The 21,246-nt window shown below is 36.0% G+C and overlaps 2 protein-coding genes across 4 annotated transcripts in view; both read right to left on the reverse strand.

Moving 5' to 3' along the window:
* LOC110463303 overlaps window positions 1-7,684 on the reverse strand; it is a 52,776-nt gene extending 45,092 nt beyond the window's left edge. Inside the window, exons 1-6 of the mRNA XM_021517802.1 lie at window positions 7,646-7,684; window positions 5,626-5,866; window positions 3,748-3,771; window positions 2,756-3,005; window positions 2,107-2,263; window positions 619-764 (exon numbers count right to left, since the gene is read on the reverse strand). Of these exons, the coding sequence (XP_021373477.1) occupies window positions 619-764; window positions 2,107-2,263; window positions 2,756-3,005; window positions 3,748-3,771; window positions 5,626-5,782 (734 nt within the window). The 5' untranslated portion in view covers window positions 5,783-5,866; window positions 7,646-7,684. The remainder of the gene's footprint in view (window positions 1-618; window positions 765-2,106; window positions 2,264-2,755; window positions 3,006-3,747; window positions 3,772-5,625; window positions 5,867-7,645) is intronic.
* Window positions 7,685-13,011: 5,327 nt separating this feature from the next.
* Window positions 13,012-21,246, reverse strand: part of LOC110463301 — a 38,404-nt gene continuing 30,169 nt past the window's right edge. For all 3 annotated transcript variants that reach the window (XM_021517797.1, XM_021517796.1, XM_021517798.1), the window contains exons 20-25: window positions 20,639-20,870; window positions 20,095-20,368; window positions 19,532-19,788; window positions 18,880-19,117; window positions 18,330-18,427; window positions 13,012-18,166 (exon numbers count right to left, since the gene is read on the reverse strand). In XM_021517797.1, the coding sequence (XP_021373472.1) occupies window positions 17,276-18,166; window positions 18,330-18,427; window positions 18,880-19,117; window positions 19,532-19,788; window positions 20,095-20,368; window positions 20,639-20,870 (1,990 nt within the window). In that variant the 3' untranslated portion in view covers window positions 13,012-17,275. The remainder of the gene's footprint in view (window positions 18,167-18,329; window positions 18,428-18,879; window positions 19,118-19,531; window positions 19,789-20,094; window positions 20,369-20,638; window positions 20,871-21,246) is intronic.

A 21,246-nucleotide genomic window follows, 5' to 3' on the forward strand; every position in this document is an offset into this window, starting at 1 on the left:
GGCCATATTGGATTTCTGATCGACCCGAAAAATAACAACACTTTGTCAGGACCATGAGGCGATCATTCCTACCAGTTTTCAGTTCAATCGGCCCAGCAGAACTTGACTTTAAGTTTGAAATGTAAAATGTTAACGGACGACGGACGACGACGGACGAAAACGGATAGCAATAGGTCACTTGAGCTAAAGCTCAGGTGACCTAACAAAGCTTATAAGGGAACTTAACATTATAAATACAATTTAAACTGAAGACACGTTTTCTGGCTAACTAGCATTGGCAGCTTAAAATTATACTTTCGTTTATTTTACAACAATCATAAATCTAAGAAGTTTGTCTGTCAGTGTGTTGCAGACATTTTGGGCTCAGCTAAAAGTGATAAGTTGGTCAATTTTTCAAGTATGTCATCCGTAGGTACTGTATCAATGATTAACAAAACACACTGCATCCTTGAATATGCCTACCATGGTTCATGATCAGTGCCTTTCGCAACATACCTACATAATAAAATGTTACTAATTTTCCTATGACTGAAATAGAATTAGTTTGTAATGATTTCCAAACCTTATGCAGGTCAATCCACTGAGATATCTACAACAAATATAGTGTTAATTGCTTACCCAAGGATGATTTTGATGAGTTTGATGATACAGTCTCCCCAGTAGTAAGAATGTGATTCGGCCACAAATTTCTTAGGATCCTCATGTACATAATGCCACTCCTTCAAACTGTCAATCATTCTGGTAAGTCCTTCTCTGTTCAAAGCCTAAAAAAAAATAAAAAAATGGGTCAATTTGGCTATATTTCTTTAAGCGACTTCTCCTCTGGAACTAAAAGATGGATATTAACCATATTTTACTGGAAGCATCCCTAGGTAGTTGGGAATCAAAATTATACAAATGGTGGGGCTGACCCCCCAGGGGGCAGAGGGGCGGGGCCAAAAGGGGACAATTTGGCTAAAATTGCTATAATGACTTCTGCTGTAGAACTATTCACTGGATATCAATCATATTTAGTCAGAAGCATTCATGAGAAGGCGGGGATTATAAAGTGTACAAATGGTGGGGCTGACCCCCCAGGGGGCTGAGGGGCGGGGCCAAAAAGGGTTATTTGGCTATATTGCTTTCAGCAACTTCTTCTCTGGAACTATAAAGATTGATATCAACCATATTTGACTGGATGCATCCCTAGGTAGTGGGGATTCAAAATTATACCAATAGACGGGCTGACCCCCCAGGGTGCTGAGGGGTGGGGCCAAAAGGGGGCAATTTGGCTGTATTGCTATAAATGACTTCTTCTGTAGAACTATGCACTGGATATCAATCATATTTGGTTGGAAGCATTAATGGGAGGCATGGATTCAAAGCGTACAATTTAAGTGGGCCTGATCCCTTGGCTAAAGGGTGGGGTCAAAAATAGTTTATTGCTTGGAAATGGTTGAGATCCCCACCCTATAACCATATATACAATTGTTGAGTATGAAGAAAATGCACATATGCTTCCAGGATTGCCCGGGGGTACGGCCCCACCCTTGGAGACATAGTCCCTGGGCCATAAAATATAACTTTGAAACGGTTGAGATCCCCACCCCAAAACTGTATATACAATTGTTGGGCATAAAGAGACAAATGCAGTCATGATTTAAGAACTGACCCCAGGGTATGCCCCATCCTTGGAGACTTAACCCCTGGGTCATCACTTTGAAACGGTTAAGATCCCCACTCCAAAACTATATATACAATTGTTGGGCATTAAGAGACGAATATAGTCATGATATTAGAATTGACTCCAGGGTCTGCCTCACCCTCGCAGACTTAAACCCTGGGTCATAACTTTGAAACAGTTGAGATCCCCACCCCAAATCTGTATATACAAATGCTGGGCATATAAAAAGACGAATGCAGTCATGATATTAGAATTGATCCTGTGGTCTGGCCACAACTCTAGGGACCTAGTTTCTGAATCACACCTTGGAAACAGTTGAGATCCCCACCCCATAACAATACATAAATTGCTGGGCATGAAAAATCTAATACAGATATGATACAAGGATTGGCCTTCGGGTCTGGTCCATCCCTTGGTTTGGTAGAAGACTGGTATTTGTCTACCTCAAAGTACTCCTCCATGTTTTCCGTTCTGATCAATCTTGCACCAATGAAGTAAGAGGCAGACGATCCCGGTCCGTACCGTAACAAACTCAGGAGGAATTCAAACAACAAGTCCTGACAGGTTTCCTGTGTGACCCGTCCCTCTCGTATACACACTCTGTAAGTAGTCATGAAGAATAAGTCATTATCATCATCCATTTTTACTGTGTTTTGAGCATTAGTGGTGAAGATTAACAGGTTGGGTACGAGAAAGGAAATCTTAACCCAAGGGTGAGATTCTTAGGTATTAGACTCTTGTTTATAATAATAATAATTTGAGGTTCTTATATACCGCTTTATCACAAACTAGTTTGTAGGTCGTGGTTGTGATTCACAATAATTTAAGCCATATGTTTGGTGACTTAAGAATCTTTCCCCAAGGGTTGATATTCAAAATAAATCATACATTTAAAGATATTTCTAGGAATTTGAAATTGTATGAAACAACAATCACTATTGGATGATCTATAGTTGATCGAGTCAAAATAGAAAGTAGCAAAAATACTTCAATTTGCCGTCCGTATAAGTACAAAAAATAACAAAAAATAATGTATTTTATTAATTATAATCTAAATCAACATGATAACTTGGTCATGATCAAAGGACTTACTGTATCACACTTTGAAGTTGTTTAAACGTATTGGCAACCATCTCGTCCGGTACTGAATGTGGTGGGGGGAAATTCTTGACACAAATCTGTTCCTGCAAGGCGTTAAGACAAGCTTGAATGCTTTCCTCATTCCCCACTTGAGTATAATGCCTGCAGTTATTCTCAAATTCTTGGCGCTGACGGTCTCTGTCACCATGTTTAGCATTGAGAAAGTCATACGCTCTTATTATGTATTCCAGTACAGACTGCTCTGTAAACAAATTATACAAAATGTATCTTGAACATCATTGCCCTGTAGCTGTATGTCATACACCTATCATGTACCAATTGTGACAAATGTTTACTCTCCATTAACTACAATATAATGATGTTTATCAGACTATCTGAAGATTTTATTATATTTAAACCTTGTTTATAAAGTTACAAGTAAGTTGCAGTTTATAAAATACTGGTAATACTTTACATATTAAGAAGAAATAACATTTTAGCAGAATTAAGTGTTCATAACTGGAAAAATTATTGTTGAACAAATTAAGTGATATCAAGCCAAGCCTATCAAAGTTTTCATGGTAATTAAACTTTTTACAAAGTTTGATGTTAATTAGTAAATAATTACTCCAGATATTTATCAGACACCGTCCACCCAAATCAACAAAGGACAATGATTCCCAAAATGATGCTCAACTCTAATAAAAGGATTATCAAAATTGTCAAGAGCTTTCAAGGTCTTGCAATTAATAGTGACTGTCAATCTTCTTAAAGCTTTCAATCTTATAAATTTCAAACTCAATCTGTTCATGATTATAGATACTGAGAGGGCCACAGTGTGTCCAAATCCATAAAACGCCATAAATCAATAAATCATGATCGCATGTAAGAGTGGTTCACAAACTTGTTCTTATGGTCTTTAACTTTCTAATATCAAAGAATTGGAAAAGGTTTACAGTTCAGTTTGACATGATTGACAAAATGGTAAAGATATAGAAACAAACCTTGCTGGACTGGTTCTGAGTCATCTGTAACAACAAATAGCCTAATTACTATTCAATTAACAAGAGGCCCAATGGGCCTGAATCGCTCACCTGGTATTAATGTCACACTTGTAATCTTAAAAGTGGACTATAATACAGCTACAGGCAGAATATCAGTGTTTGATTCATAAGAACTTATTAAAAGTTTTAACATATGACGCCTGTGACCTTGAATGTCGACTTTAGGTTGAACAGAATTTATAGTCTTCCAATCCAGCATGCTTCTGGCAAAATATCATTACCCTGGACATTTTGATTATAAAGAACAAGTCATTTAAAGATTTAAACATAAATTGACCACTGTGACCTTGAATATTGGCGAAGGTCATTCATTTGTACTTCATCCCAGCATATTACTGGTCAAATGTCATTATGCTAAGCCTCTTGGTTATTCAGAAGAAGTTGTTAAAGGTTTTAAATATATTTGACCCCTGTGACCTTGAATATTTGTCAAGGTCATTCATTTGAACAAACTTGGTAGCCCTTCATACTAGCATGTTACTGGCCAAATATCATTATCCTAGGCCTCTTAGTTATTCAGAAGAAGTTGTTTAAAGATTTTTTAAGACAATTGACCCCCGTGACCTTGAAAATGGATAAAGGTCATTCATTTGAACAAATTTGGTAGCACTTCATCCAGCATGCTACTGGCAAAATATCATCACCCGAGGCATTTTGGTTATTCAGAAGAAGCTGTTTAAAGTTGTTAACATATATGACCCCTGTGACCTTGAAAATAGGTGAAGTTCATTTATTTGAACAAACTTGGTAGCCCTACATCCCAGCATGTTACTGGCCAAATATCATCACCCTAGCTAGGCCTCTCGGTTATTCAAAAGAAGTTGTTAAAAGGTTATAAACATATTTGACCCCTGTGACCTTGAATATAAATCAAGGTCATTTATTTGAACAAACTTTCTAGCCCTTCATTTCAGCATGTTACTGGCCAAATATATATTCATAAGGTTTTAAACATATTTGACCCCTGTGACCTTGAATATTTGTCAAGGTCATTTATTTGAACAAACTTGGTAGCCTTTCACCCCAGCCTGTTACTGGCCAAATATCATCACCCTACTGTATGCATCTCGGTTATTCAAAAGAAGTTGTTTAAAGATTTTAACATATTTGACCCCTGTGACCTTGAACATTTATAATGGTCATTTATTTGAACAAAATTGGTAGCCCTTCATCCTAGCATACTTCTGGCCAAATATCATCACCCTAGGTCTTTTGGTTACTAAGAAGAAGTTGTTTAAAATAAAAAGTTGACGCCGGACGCCGCACCATTCCATAAGCTCGATTCGCCCGGACAAACTTTTTCTTTGATGCAGGTCAAAGGTCAAAGACAGAGTGACCTACTTTGTTATATGACACATCGCCTCACCAAGATGAACCCATCCTCCCAAGTTTAAGTTCCAGTGACTAGTAGTGTAGGAGATAGAGCCCAGACAAACATTTTCTTTGATGCAGGTCAAAGGTCAAAATGTAGGTCGGAGTGACCTACTTTTAATACACAACACATCGCCTCACCAAGGTGAACCCATTCCCCAAGTATGAAATTCCAGTGACTAGTAGTGTGGGAGATAGAGCCCAGACAAACTTTTTCTTTGATGTAGGTCAAAGGTCAAAAAATAGGTCAGAGTGACCTACTTTTAATACACGACACATCCCCTCACCAATTTGAACCCATACAACAAGTATGAAGTTCCTGTGACTAGTAGTGTAGGAGATAGAGCCCGGACAAGATAGCGGAAGGACGGAAGGAAGGACGGACAGACATGACGCAAAACTATAGTCCCCTCCGGTACCCGGTGGGGGACTTATAAGGATACTTACAAATCCTGGGATCACTCCAAGTAGTATAGCAGTCATTGTGGTTGACAAAGTAGAATCGAGCCCTACGGTCGGGTGTGACAGCTTTAGCCTTTCGCCAGCCCAGGGGTAGGGGTGTCTCCTGCTGGTCTGTAGTGTCCACCTGTTTAGAGGCAGCCATTACAACTCATAAGTGATGTGTGCTTAGTTTAAGAACTGTATTGCTTATATGGCCTCCTCCATTTTTGATTTGGGGAACATAGAGCTGCAAATAAAGAAATAAACGGTACACAATGAAACAATCCTTCGGTTGTATTATACAAGCTAACAGATCTAGAGCACTGTGAATAGTACAAGATACCACAACTCTTCAAAAGAACTTTATTTACTTAATTGTAAAAATTATATGTACATGTAGTTTTAGTTTACACATACCTGGGTATACCAGCTAGTAACTGATTTCAGCACATTATATGAAATAAATTTAAGACTCCATGATTTAATGTTTATATGTATTTTATATGTGATCTAAATTGTCTAAGAATTGACCGTAAATGATGTTGATTTTGATGGAATGACAGAATGTGTCTTCTATGTCCTTTCCCATTAGCACTCCAGCTTCAAGAAGTTTCATAAGTTTTATCTTTGGCATAACAAAGTTTATAATGGATTGGAAACCATGTCTGTCAAATGTGAATAAATAAGGAATGTATACCAAGAACACATGCCAAAAGCATGTTTCTTTCCATTCCAAATATGAAAGAAATCAGATTGTAGGAAAAAAGTGGCTCAGATCTTCTAGTACGTAGATCTAAATGTGATCCAACTCTGAACTGGTACAGTTTCACTCAGTCATGATGACATCCATACCTATGTGACAGATTTTAATTTTAAATAGGATTGCGGTCGCCTTCTAGATTCTAGCTAGAGGGAATTACCCTTTATAGCTCAGTGGTAGAGCGTCCACCTAGGAACCTGGAGATCGAGAATTCAATCCCCGGTGGAAGCACACTATTCTCTTTCCTGTTACAAATGGTGTCCGTGCCCCCCCTGTATGTGGTGACAGGGATTGTGGTGTACAAGGGCGAACACATTTTAAAAGGGGGAGTATACATAGTGTGGCAGGTTTTAATTGTAAATAGGAGTATGGTCGCCTTCTTCATTCAAGCTAGAGGGAATCTTCCTTCAGCTCAGTGGTAGAGTGTCCGAGTAGGAACCTGGAGACAGATCGAGGGTTCGATCCCTGGTGGAAGCACACTATTTCTCATTCCTGTTACAACTACATGTCATGTTTCTAATATGTAAGAAATCTTGCAAGTCAGCAAATAATGAAATATGCTGAATTAATTAACTGAACCTATGAATTTGTGATATAAACTGGTATTACAACTGTAACATACCTAAATAATGTAGTTTATCCAATAATGGTAGAGGCACACTGAGATAGTACAACTTATAAACTGTTTGACCATTTAAATAGAGCCTGTAAAGTTATAGTGCATCGAGATGATGCCTTTGATGGAAAGAGTCCAGAAACAGGCTACAATCTTCACTACAAAAAACTACTCCTCCGGAGAGCATGGAGCCATCTGGAATGAGAATTACCATTTGGTCCAAAATAACTACTGTAGTAGACTGTGGCTATCTCCTCTTTTAGAAAAATGAAGCAGAACTGGACTGGGTTGATCATTGGCGACCAGGTAACTCCACTGGTAGAGTGTCTGTCTACTAGGCCTATCTACATTCTTTTTATCAAAACAACTCTGACAACAACAAGACTGTCAAATAAGTGAGATCATTTCAGAACTTATGCCCAGAGAAAAATACAATGACATGAATTCGGCCTTCCATTATCACATGATGGAAGAGTGGGAAAGGAGAAGATGAGGAAGAAGAGGATGAGTATCGTTTAGTAATCAATCCCCACTTCAGTTAATTTCTAGAAATCATGGAAGTAACTGGAAGGGTGCTGCTACGTTACATCTGTAACTGTACGTTATGTTATTCACTTCGTGCATCGGTGTTGTATACATACTGAACTTACCCAATATCCACAGCCATTTGTAAACAAGTTGGTTACTGTGTAAAGGAATGAATAATTCCCGAGGACTTCCGACACTATAAGGCGCAATCGTATTGCGAAATAATGTTGCGAAATATATATAGGCCTACTAATAATATTGCAAAGTGACGTTAAAATGCAATCAAGCAATACAATGACAGATATTGGTAAATTTAGTATTTATAATTAACTGGACATTGATTTTCGCACGGAAAAATTGCCAAGCATAACAAAGAATACAATAGAATGTAAACTACTTTATTTCCAAATATTATTATGGTTGAAAGAATAAATTGCATGTATTAACATGTGTGTAAAATATTTTGAACGAAATCTATTTAGATATATAGAGAGAGATACCCAGAATTCCAAAAGTAACATATATAAATGCGATATATTACATATACCAGAGACATATAAAGCCAGTATAATATACGTCTCTGCATATACTGTCCATTGATGTGAATGACTGAAAATACAGAACTGTACACTACAAAGCATTCCTCCTGTTAGGAAACGGTGACTGCACTACAAAAAGTACCAGGCATGAATGCAAAAAAGCAGAACAACCACGAAACCATAAAAAGAAATGAAACAACCACTAAACCTTGATAACAAAAGACAATCAATCATTAAATCATATTCAGAAATGGAACAACTTGATTTGTCACATTCTTAGCATATGTATTTTATGGGTTTATAATTAATTAATATATAGAATCTGGTAAAACTTGAGTTGAGTACCCCAGAGACGTATAAAGCCATATGTGTTATATACGTCTCTGAGTACCCTTAAATCTGTCGAATACACATTTAATTGTTGCATATATTGTGTTAGTTGAAATTCCAACATTTCTTAACATTTTGCAGTAAAAATTAAGTTGATTTTTCCACTGTAACAAATTACACTTTATAATATTTTCAGACAAAAACGATCAATCAGAGTGAAGGGTTTAGTGTGAAAAGTATAAAACAACGGGCACTGCCAACTGTGACGTCACAATAGCCCTGACGTGTATACGTAGTTATTCGACAAGAAACGTAGAGTACTATCTATGGAAAATCCATATTTATAACTTAAATCAGAGATCGACATATAATACGTCTCTGCTTAAATCGATATTATACAATACAATGTCGGTATTTCACTGTGTTATGATACATGAGGTTGTATAACCCTATACAATCCAGGCACCTGTGTGGCAGGAACTCGTGTTATGTTACAATTGTTATCCATTGATTAAATTGCAGCCGGACATTCTAGCGCCAATTTTGCATCCTCGATACTCATGTGTTTTACGCCTACTTAATTATGTAACACTCTCTGCACCAATACGAAAAAAGTCGTCTTTGTTAGGCCTATATATACTCAATATTTCCTTTTGAAACCTTGGTTTCTGCAGAGACGTATTATACGTCTCTGGTTTCTGGTTGCATCGCAAGCTATAACGTTGTTAGCTTTCTGTCAGTAAAGCGAATTAAAATATAGGAATTTTGAAAAGAATCCTTTAATTTACATTTATTTGTTTGTTCATTGTGTTAAAACACTTTTAAAACTATACTATATCCCATTTTCTGAATTCTACTTATTCAAAATTATATTGGATAGAATATTCATTCCGGATGTTCGTTAATTTCAAGTTGAGCAAACAATCATGAATGTGATCTACGCATGATTGAATTTTGCAACGCGAATGCGCCTTGGATTTTCTTTCGGATTATCTCGAGAGTTACCCATTCGAACAAGTGAAAGAAGTTTACGTGTTCGCTGTTTTGGATACAAATATGATATTCCGGAGGTTTGGAGGGCTGCTGTCAGTCCAGGTCCCGGTTTTAGGCAGCTCTTTTCAGCAGCACGTAGTATAGCCTACCAGTCGTTCCGTACCACCACGGAGATTTGAATTGTTATCTATAAGTCCGTGGTACCACGTGCACCGGCAATCCGTAATCGTCAACCCGTACCTACATTCATACCAGATTTTTAGGTCACCTGAGCTTTAGCTCAAGTGACCTATTGCTATCCGTTTTCGTCCGTCGTCGTCCGTCGTCCGTCGTCCGTTAACATTTTACATTTCAAACTTAAAGTCAAGTTCTGCTGGGCCGATTGAACTGAAAGTTGGTAGGAATGATCGCCTCATGGTCCTGACAAAGTGTTGTTATTTTTCGGGTCGATCAGAAATCCAATATGGCCGCCACGGCCGCCATTTTGAAAACCTATTTCAAACTTAAAGTCAAGTTCTGCTGGGCCGATTGAACTGAAAGTTTGTAGGAATGATCGACTCATGGTCCTGACAAAGTGTTGTTATTTTTCGGGTCGATCAGAAATCCAATATGGCCGCCACGGCCGCCATTTTGAAAAACTATTTCAAACTTAAAGTCAAGTTCTGCTAGGCCGATTGAACTGAAACTTTGTAGGAATGATTGACTCATGGTCCTGACAAAGTGTTGTTATTTTTCGGGTCAATCAGAAATACAATTTGGCTGCCATGGCCGCTATTTTGCTACTAAGTTCTAATAGGCCGATCTCACTTAAAATTGGTCTAGGAATGATCAGCTCATGGTCCTGACAAAGTCAAGTTAACATTATACTATATTTTACTCAAATTGGTACATATTTCAACAACAAAAATAAATACTGTAGACTCAGGTGACCGTTTAGGCCCATGGGCCTCTTGTTTCAATTGCGCAATCTTTTTTTAGTTACTGTCTGGAAATGTGAAGAATTTTATAATTGTTAAAGTAACTTAACAACGTAGTTAGGATGCATTGGATTTATTCATTATGTACAGGGATGCACATCCCTGTTATGTATGATAAAGAAACAATACAAATCAAAGTGAAATTATGTACAATAGAATGGTACTTCTGACCGCTGATCAATATAAGTCAAATACTTGGTAGCGTGAATAAAATATACAGCAAGTCAAAAGTTATCACCAAAATATAATGAGCTGGCCTGTGATGTAATCTACATTACACTGAGTCTGGCTATTACATAAATACGCACTAGCTGAACATTATAGAATAGAAACAACAATTTATCGTTAACCGACAAATGAATATAGCTTAACGCTTATATTACTTATGAAAACCCTACGTAATGAAAGTTTTCCTGTTCACCGAAATCACGGCCGATACAGGTTATCAGACAATTATTTATAAAAAATCCTACTTTCGTATATAAATTTCCTGTGACAATCTTATTCAAGATCCGACACAAGTTATATAACATTTTCCTTTATTTAACTAATAACAATACTTAACATAATTTCTTAAGTTATTTGACAGTCTGTTCACATTACGTGACTAAATCTGTATACAAAGATATTTATCTGAAATACATAATAAAACAAAGCTGACGTTATTTTCCGTGACAATATCCAATTCAGGACCATTATTAACTGTTTAAAAAAGACACTATTCCTTCTACACGAGTTGTCTCGCCTGACCCAGTCTCGGACTCAGCTCCAACTGACTCGGTGACATTCGCTGCACTATACAATAACATCACAACGTTCATACAATGCAACACAAAATAACAATATTTACACAATATAATCTCTGAAATATTACAATAATTTTGCAATATATTATACAATTTACAGCAATACAAATAGGCTAGAATCAGAGACGTATACGTACGAATCGGAATTGACCCGCAGTCAAAGTAAATAACCTTAACGGACATGTTTACGAGGGAAAATACACAACATAAATTATCGACATGATATGAATTCTGTCCTAGAATAAGGATATTTAACGTGAATGCAGATAAGTTTCTACAAAATATACTATGATAAAAGAACGAATATGTATTTCCACTGGTACAACACTTACACTAGAGTGGGGTACTAACAGTATAGGGCTGATAGGTTGATAGGGTAGGACTGAACGAACACAGGTATGTTTAGTCGACAAATTTCGTTAATTTCTTGACAATTATCTTGATGTTATTTTCAGTCTGTGTAGTTAATTAATATTGGAAGTCGAGTGACATGAAAATGTTCATCTGAAATGTGTAAATAATTTATTACATTCGGACTGTTTACTCGGCTCTTCAAATACCCATTCATTGCAGCATCATTATTTGTACATGAAAATGAAAGTTATTGAAACAATAAAAGTTTGGGAATGTCTATCTTTATGTCACAGTTCAATAAAGGCAATATAAAGTGGCCACACGACCACACTTTCATTCATTGTCAATGTCTATTCCTTTTTACGGGTACCTGCACCCCTGCAGGTGAGGGACGGGAAAATAATACACCTGCTTGTATCGTAGGAGGCGACTAATGTGGGGACCCCTGCAGATGAATGTTTCTGGGGAAATTAAGGTATTTTGTAGTATGGTCTATCAATTGCAGATTTATAATTGGAAAATTATCTATAACTCAAAGACGGTATAATTACATGTCAACCCAAAGGATACTAACCCAGGCAGTTTTTAAAGAATTGGCGGCCAATTTCATTACTGAATATAATATGTAAAATAGCATCTGGTTCAATAGCAGGTAGAATAAGTTTTAGATAAATTAATAAATATGAATCAGACTGGTTTTATTGCAAGGAGGTATATTGGAGAAAATACAAGGTCGCACTATATACATCTCTTGATATGCCTAAAAACAAATGGTTAAAATGATAAACCTACACCTCTATATTAGTCCAGTCAATTTCAATAACCTGAACATAACTGAAACATAATAATTTAGAAATGAAAGATTCTTTAATTTACCTCCTACTAAAACTATTAGTTATAAAAACAGCTTTTTTTCTACTATAAAAGTATAATTTCCTTTTGAGGAAATGTCGATTTCTAAGACTTTTGATTATTCCAGGTGAAATGAACTGCTCTCATATTTTATAATAGAATGAAACGAAAAAACCCAAAATGAAATTAGAAAATGTTATCTTGAATGAATGACCATTGTGCTCTAATTGTGCTTGTGGTTGTGAGTAAAATTAGTGCTGAAATGTATATGCAAGCGAGAGAAAAATCCTGAATGTACTTTTTGCAATGTAACGAAAGATATGGAAAAATAAAAATAAAAAATGAAGATAAAGTTAATTGCAAAAAACAGAACCAATCATGTATCATGTGATGAAATATCACAGAATCTGTATATGTGTGACCTTTATCAATATTTGGTGGTATTAGTATTGTGAGTTTATATCAAACAATAATGAGAACCCAAAGTACATGCATCTCTTTAGCAGTCAAAATAGCATTTTGGCCATGTGACAGCCAAATAATACATAGATAGGGGAAAATAATATATAGTTGGCTGTCATATATATCCATGTGAAAATGAAACGAGACCATGACACAATACACAAAATTGTCCGTTTGCATATTTTATTAAAACACAACAACAATACCCCAATTAAGTTCAAAACATCTTTATTTCTACGTGCAATGTATATGGTTTGTAGTATATTGATACACCATTAATAACTGTCTCGTTTTGAATCCAAATTTATTGAGTATACAAATAATTATTACATTTTAACTCTTTTAACTCGTCCAACTCGCCCAACACACAGATAATTTCCCACAATCAACTTTTTAGATATCTTTGTGAAATGTTTTAAATAGTTTTTTAACAAGCATTCTTAAATAATTTTTATTTCAACAAAACCTTATTCCGAAATGTTAAAATTAGAAACGTGTAAATGTTCAATAGATTACGACTTTTGTTCGGTCGTCATATTGTCTCATTATATACATTTCAAATTGTAAGTAGTGTTATGATTTTTTTTTATGGAAATTTCAATGTTTCAATATAAATATATATCATCTGTAAACAACGTCCTACTCTTGGTCCTAGATATCATCAAACTAGAAGTCGACACCTAATGTCTCAGCTGATAAAATACAAAAAAAAGAGCAATATGCAATTACATCTTAAAACATGTGGCAGCGGGAAATATTTTAATGAATAGGGAAATTTTGACAAATATATTTTGTATTATTTCCCAAAATATTTCAGGAATGAAATTTATTTTTTTAATATTCATGAGGTCAAAACAACATTGACTTTCTGGACACATTCCATGAATCGCTTAAGAAAAAAAGTGTGTTTACGACGTGCACTTGGTGCACGAAGTCACTGATAATGAAGTAAATTTCAACAAATCCAGCAGTTAACGTGTGATAAGAACAAATATTTCAGATACACGATGAATAATGAGGAAATATCTACGGTACATCCACAACTTTTTTAACAGTTTCATGTCATGAATTCTGTAAGAGGTAAACAGCGTTGTATGTAAATTTCACCATATGATAAGGTAAAGGATACCAATGCATCAGTTTTCATCGCAAAGAAGAGTTCCTCTCAGACATTTTTTTCTAGCTTATTGCCCTAGAATATACGGTTTATTAATGGGATACTCATTTTGAAGCAGTGCAAGAAAAATTCCTGGATGGCAGAATAGATAAAGTATAAGGTTTGCAATGGCAACGTACCGGGTATGACCCTGTAGTTTCAAACATTCAAACTTTGGACAACTATAATTTTGTAAAATGCATGGCAAAGTGTGATTTTTAAGGAATGCTACTTTTAAAAAGCACCTATGGTAATAATAAAGTTTAAATTTGTGGTATCCTTTACCTTATCATGACACAAGGCAACATTGTCGATAAAATATATAATGTCAAGAAAACATTGTCGATAAATCATATATACATGTTTCATCATCTGTTCATTATCACTTAAGGCAATATATACATATACATGTATGTATATATAAGTAGTCTACACTACTAAAAGCTTTCGATACCATACGGTATGTAAAATGCATGTGTATAACATAAAAAATGCATTAGAATGTCAAAAAGAAATATAATAAAAATATATTATGGCACAAAAGTATACAATTTCTAACGTTTTGTAAATGTAAATATGATTTTTCAAAAATAAACTTCAAAAATACACAAAGGTCCTGGAGTAATATGGCCAAGTAGTGCGAATAAAAATATGTATTTATATAAAAATAACACAGAATGACAATCCTTAGAAAAACTATGTTGAATTACACTCCTAAGCATTAATATCAGTACCAAAGTATTACTACTGTTTGGGTCAAAAGAACCGCTATACATAAACATTTAAGAAATAAGTAATAATTACCTTGTCGTGTGATAAAGTATTACATTGCATTTATAATAAAATGATAAAACAGATATTATCATGTGTAATATGGATAAAAATTTAACCTCAGGAACCAACCTCCCTGTATTTATTGGTGGGGTTTTCGATTCGCGGCTCATTCAACACGTATATATTACGTTGAAGTTTTGAAACCACAAGCTAGCTCAAATGTAAATTACTCGAAAATAGTTGTATCAAGAGAAAGACAGTACTTTCTGAACAGAACTCAATTAATAATTATCACGAAAAATATCTTTGATAATTGTTTTACGATACTCAACCATTTTATCTCCTTAATTGGAAATAGATTTCAAGTAAAAAATATATCATACATGGGGGTAATTTTAAAAAGTGGACAAAAATAACAAGATAATAATACATGGAGGTAATTTAAGAAATGGTCAAAAAAACAAGAGGATACAGAGGTGTCAACAAAACCATAATTCGAACTCAAAATCGATAAAACTACGGCAAATTATAAACAAGGGAAATACTTACATGGAGAACATTAAAAAATATAATAAGGCCCGGTGTTTTGGAACTGTAAGCATCTTCTACTACTTCGTCGATGACACCCGGCCGCAATGTAAATCTAGGTCAAAATCCAAGAAATGCCACGTCCCCACACAGATAACTCGTGTATTGCCAACACATTAGGATCCTACCTGAATGACGATTTAGCACTTTACTTGAATCAACTCAGTACTGAATATATCTTTAAATACAAGTTTGTGAAAAGTTGCAAAACATTAACAGCTATTGAAAATGGTTCATTTAAAGGTGTAGATTTATCAAAAACATTGCTATATTAATTGATATAAATACGACAAAAATCATCATATTATACGACACTCTAGCAGCCATACTTCAAACTTGATTAAAAAAACTCATATTTAAGATATGATCTAATATAATGAGCTCATATCAAGGACTTACAAACATGAATTCTAAATCTGGCAAAATATAGTTTAAAATTATACGAAAAAGATAAATTATTTTTAAGACAGTGGCTACTTTCCGAAGGTATTTCACCTACTACTCCAGACCTACCTCGCGAAGCAAAATGAACACCAGGGTTTGAAAACTATCCTCATGTCGTTCGGTTGGCCAAAATATACAAATACTATAGTATCAAAGTAGCCTGTCAATTATCTGAAATTTTATGATAGCGCCAATTTCTGGACTGTAGACAGGGATCCTAAAATGTGATTATATGTACCTAATTCTAACATTAATAACTACTTCAAACATATGAAATATCCATAAAAACATCTTTAATAATATTCATTTGTTTAAAATGGAGCTATGTCACCAACAGAAAGTATTCAAATATCCCGATTACTTATTTGTGAAAACAAAAAACGGTTAACGAAAGAAAACAATTGTACAAAATAATGTAAAATGGTTACATTTGTTTATAATGTACTAAAAAATCATACATTAATCAGTTTGAGCTCAACTAACATGCACAATTTTATAAACAATTATTAAGTAAACAATATAAATGGAAACAGATAGACGGGGATATTATGGATGCGTAGAATACGATGGAGTGATGACTACTTACTTCGTTTTGTTTACAATGAAGAAAGTAAAAGAAATATATACCACAGCGTCAACACACAACGCAAAAATTATGGACAACAAGACGAACTAAGGAGTCACCAAAATAAAGAGCAATGACATCATGTATCATCCCCCTCCAAAAGAGCAATGACATCATTATCATCCCCCTCCAAAAGAGTAATTACATCATGTATCATCCCCTCAAAAATAGTTGTCAGGCTTTCCACAAAGGTAAACAAGGTGCAACAACTAGCTTATAGAAACATACATGTACATGACTCTAAACGTCCAAAATTATAGAAAACTTAACACTATGTCGTTGAATTTTTGTTTACATACATTCAAGATAAATGGAATCTAGGTATACTGTAGTTGCTATTAACGGGGTACATTTATATGTGTTCGCTCATTGTGAATGACAGCCGATGGTTTGAAATGTACATCTCGGTTTATACCTCATACTGCGTACTGTATACCGGGACATTTTCGCCCAGTCAAACTTTCGTCCTTCGTCCACAAAATCAGTTTTCGATCAATGTCAATTTCACCCTTCACATTAAATTACATATGTATTATGTATAGTATGCTGTTTACTTATATCATCTGTAATGATAATTTCGCCCCGTAACGAAATGCGAAAAAGGCGAAAATTCAACTGCAGCAAACATTTCCCGGTATACTGTATTTTCCAGTTCTTCCTGGAAATATATACAAACATGCAACATTAGATATGAAGACAGACAAGTGAACAACAGACTATTTCTAATACCTGACACAATTTCATCTCTTCCGTGGGGAAAGGAAGGAAATATGTGCCTACGAGTTTAGCGAGGTTTACACCCTTTCAAATAAAAATCTGTTCAATTATCCTCCATATCCAACAACAGAGGTGTCAAATAATTACACATGACGATGATTTTTTGTTTTCTGGTTCTGTAGTAGGCTGTGATGGAGTCTCTACATATAGATGGCAGTACGGATATGGTGGTGGTGGAGGTTGTGAAGATTTCTTACTTGATTGAGGCGCGGACTTGGGTGAAGGTTTCATTTTTGTTGTAGTTTGTGTACTTGAAGAAGCTTGTGAAAACAATGAATTGTACGATGGTGGTAGCTCTTCCGTTGTTTCTTCTTCTTCGTCGTCAACACCTTCTAAAAATTTAGCTGGTACATCTGTATTTTTCTCCCCAGATTTAGGTAGTGACACCTCTTGAGTACCAGCTTGTGTTTCTTCAAGTTGGTGTGCTTCTTCTTTTCCCTCTGGTGTCCTTGCAACATCTGCATCATCTGTTGTTTTTTCTTGAGTTTTAGACTCCCCTTTCTTTATATCCTTTACATATCCAATGGTATTGGGTACAATTTCCATAATCTCAGCAAGAAGCTCGTCAAATTTAACTCCTGTCCATGTCATTTGGACTTCTTCGTCCTGATTAAAATCAATCAACGGAAACTGTGTTATGACACTACTCATGGGTCCACTAGGTGGCCATTTCATCTTTTCCAACATAAGAGATACCACTGGCTTCTTCAATGTATCAGCAAGACTGACCTCTCGTCGACAATTGGCTGAGACTGTGTACTTGGTGGTCACACAAGTAAGGATAACCTTACAGCCTCGGACACCTCGGTCAATCTTGTCAAACAGGGAATCTCCACCTCCCATCTGGTAGATATCCATCCAGCAGGTTAAACCGAGCTCACTGAGTCTCTTGTACAGCTGCTTGATCTGTTTCTGTTTACCCCACTGGTACGACAGAAACACGTCTGGTGATGTGCTTTCATTGTCCTACAAAAAAAGCCAGCAAATAAGTATTAAAACATATCATATCTTAGTTAGATTTATTGACAGACTGTTGTTTTAATTCTCAGCGATGCTCCAATGATATATGAATCCTAAATATCAGAAGTAGTGTATACTCTTTGATTTCTGGTACAGTGCATACGCTTACCTTGTCTCCACATGTGCTGGCTGCACTCTGCCCACCTTTTATCGGCTTTGTGTTGATGATAATTTCTTCTGTCACCGGTAGCCACCATTTTCTATACTCTGTAGGTATACATATAAGACAAATATGAAGGATTTAAAATATCCAAGATCAGTAACTGAAATCCATTTACAAACTCCTATTAATAGCTGAACGTTAAGTATAGGACAGCAAGTACTTAATTTGACGATTTCGGTTTGTTTCGGTCAGGGGATAGAACCAATAACCTTAAAGTGAGGTATTGCCAAGTAGTCGGACAAAAAGGGAAAACAAAATATTGCAGCAGAATTCTTCTGGTTGTTTTCGTACCCCCAGCTGAGGATATAAAAGAAAATCCCAAATTCTGCAAGGCGTTCCAACACTAGTTGTCTCTTACAACATGGAGTGGATAAACGCAAGTACAAACAAAAATGTATACACTTTGAATAATGCATATTTTTCTCAAATCCCAATCTGCATGTGTACAGAACAGCAGTAATACTTTTAAAATTGTTCTAAAAATCCTTTCACTGACCTTTGGTAATAAGGGATTCATCTGGCATGGTTTTGTAGATGTTGAGTTGCATCAGAAGTTCCTGAAACTTTGAAACTGGCCAGTAACGTTGATCTTTGGTCTCTTCCCCTTTTCGCTGGAAAAATCTCACAAACAGATATTCGCTGAAGATGGGTCCCATAGAGCCCTGAGGAGGCCAGCCCATCTTCTCCATCAGGAGGGGGATCATGGGCTTACCAAGGTTGACAGACAGGTTCACCTTTGTAAATTAATGTTTGATAATTCATAAAATTGAAATCGTTTGTCAGTTAAGATTTTCACGCTTTTTTATCTTGCAATATAAGGTTTCACATTTAAAAGTAAATTTTAACTTACTTAGGTCTTGCTTTGAAACTTATAAATTACTATGAACACACTTTTTACTTTTCTTTTTGTTACAACTAATGATAATAAAATGATTAATGGTATTTCTTAATAAAGTGCATTACAGTGCATTATTATTGTACTCACGATATATGTTACAGTAAATACATTACAGAAACTGCAATTGGAACATGCACAATCATCGAAAAATTCCAAGCTAAAAAGTATGAGCATACAACATTTTGAGTGCGTACATATGAATGATAAGTCAAAGACAGAGGTCAGGTTACTTAATTATATTTCTCCTCACCTCTCTGTTACAGTTGGGAGATTTCGTGTACTTCTCCGACACACAACATATGATGACCTTGGCTCCTCTGATTCCATTGTCAATCTTCTCAAACAGTTTATCCCCGCCTCCCATTTGACCGACATCCAACCAGCATTCATAGCCGGCCATGAGGAGGTGTTGCCGTAGTAACTTAACCTCATTTTGGTGACCCCATTGGTAGCTAAGGAAGATCGGAGGGGGAGTGGTGTACTTTGGGGCTTCCTCCACAACATTCTCTGGTAATGCAAATCAAATTTTAATCTAACATTGACTTTTGTTTCACTGAAGAAGAGTTAGTTTATTATGGAACCAGATAATTGTGTTAATGATAAAATCACTCTCACAGGTAACCACAGATTAGCCATTCAACATAAAAAGAACACTGTAGGTAACATCTTATATCCCTGGATATGTGTCACTAGACAAAGAGGAAAACTCTACTCACACACCACTAAGAGGTGTGGTGTAAATAAAGACTTGAAAGGTGATGGCACCCTGAAGCTTATCGTGGATGTCATGACAAAGTTAACTGCACCACTGACCTACAGCTTTCATGGCGTTCTCCACGATGACTGCTGCATCAAGTCTATTTATGTCCTGTAGAATATTCAGTACTGCATGGGTGGCTTCTATCATCTTGTGAGTGGCGTACCATTCACTCAGAAGGGCCATGCAGGGGTCGCTGTGTGTGGCCCATGCTTTGATATCGTCCAGAGAATATCCTAGTCGCTGGGCTAATAACCGCCAATCGTGCTCCGACTTTGGATTCATCAACTTAGAAATATCCTTCGACCATACTGGAGCGTTGGATAATGTCTGTTAATGAAGTGATACTTTTGTATAGTTTAATTTGTGATCCCAAATTCAATGTGAATTTTTGACGTCTTTCTATACATATTGTTTAAAGAATGGTGCAGCGGCAGCACTACATGTGTACTTATTATCAACCTATATGCAAAACGCAACTATTACCAAAGGATATTTAAAGTCTTAAAATCATAAGTATAGCTGCCAAAAAAATAAAAAATAATAGGTAGAAGCAAACTATTTTAGATATAATTTTACGGAGAAAATAAATTGACTCACCTTGTTGTCAATTTCCTCAACCCTGACCTTCGTTTCTACAAGGTCCTTCTCCACTACATCTACCCGTTTTTCAACGGTTTTAAGTCCTGTCTCGACAGCTTTGATATCTTTGCTTTGTTTGGCAACTGTTGTTTTCATTCCACTAACTTCTGTTTCTGCCTTTTTGACTTTCTCATCAAGGGCTTTTACCTTCCTCTTTGTTTGTATAGCATCTGTGATGATACCCTCCATACTGAAAGAGATCAGGAACACTTTCAATGATTCGTGGCCTCTTACTGCACTGTTGTTTATTTCACTATCATACACACTGATTATTGACTATTGCTTATTTACAATGCTAACGCATAACAAATTTTAAAACGGAGAACACTTTACTCTGCGGTGGGTGGGCAAGCCACTGATTGGGCAACAACCACCGAACCCAAAGAGTAAAGCTTGTCTGAGAAGGACGACAGCGATCTCAGATAGAACTCCGTAAATGAAGTGTGTCCTCGCCAAAAGAGAGAGCCATTTAGAAGGGCCAAAGATGCTGCCAGAGCCCTAACCTCATGGGCCCTAACCTTGAATAGCCTTCTGACATCATCAGAAAGACACTCATAAGCCAGCCT

The sequence above is a fragment of the Mizuhopecten yessoensis genome, unplaced genomic scaffold (genome assembly GCF_002113885.1).
Source record: "Mizuhopecten yessoensis strain PY_sf001 unplaced genomic scaffold, ASM211388v2 scaffold10885, whole genome shotgun sequence".
Classification (NCBI taxonomy): domain Eukaryota; kingdom Metazoa; phylum Mollusca; class Bivalvia; order Pectinida; family Pectinidae; genus Mizuhopecten; species Mizuhopecten yessoensis.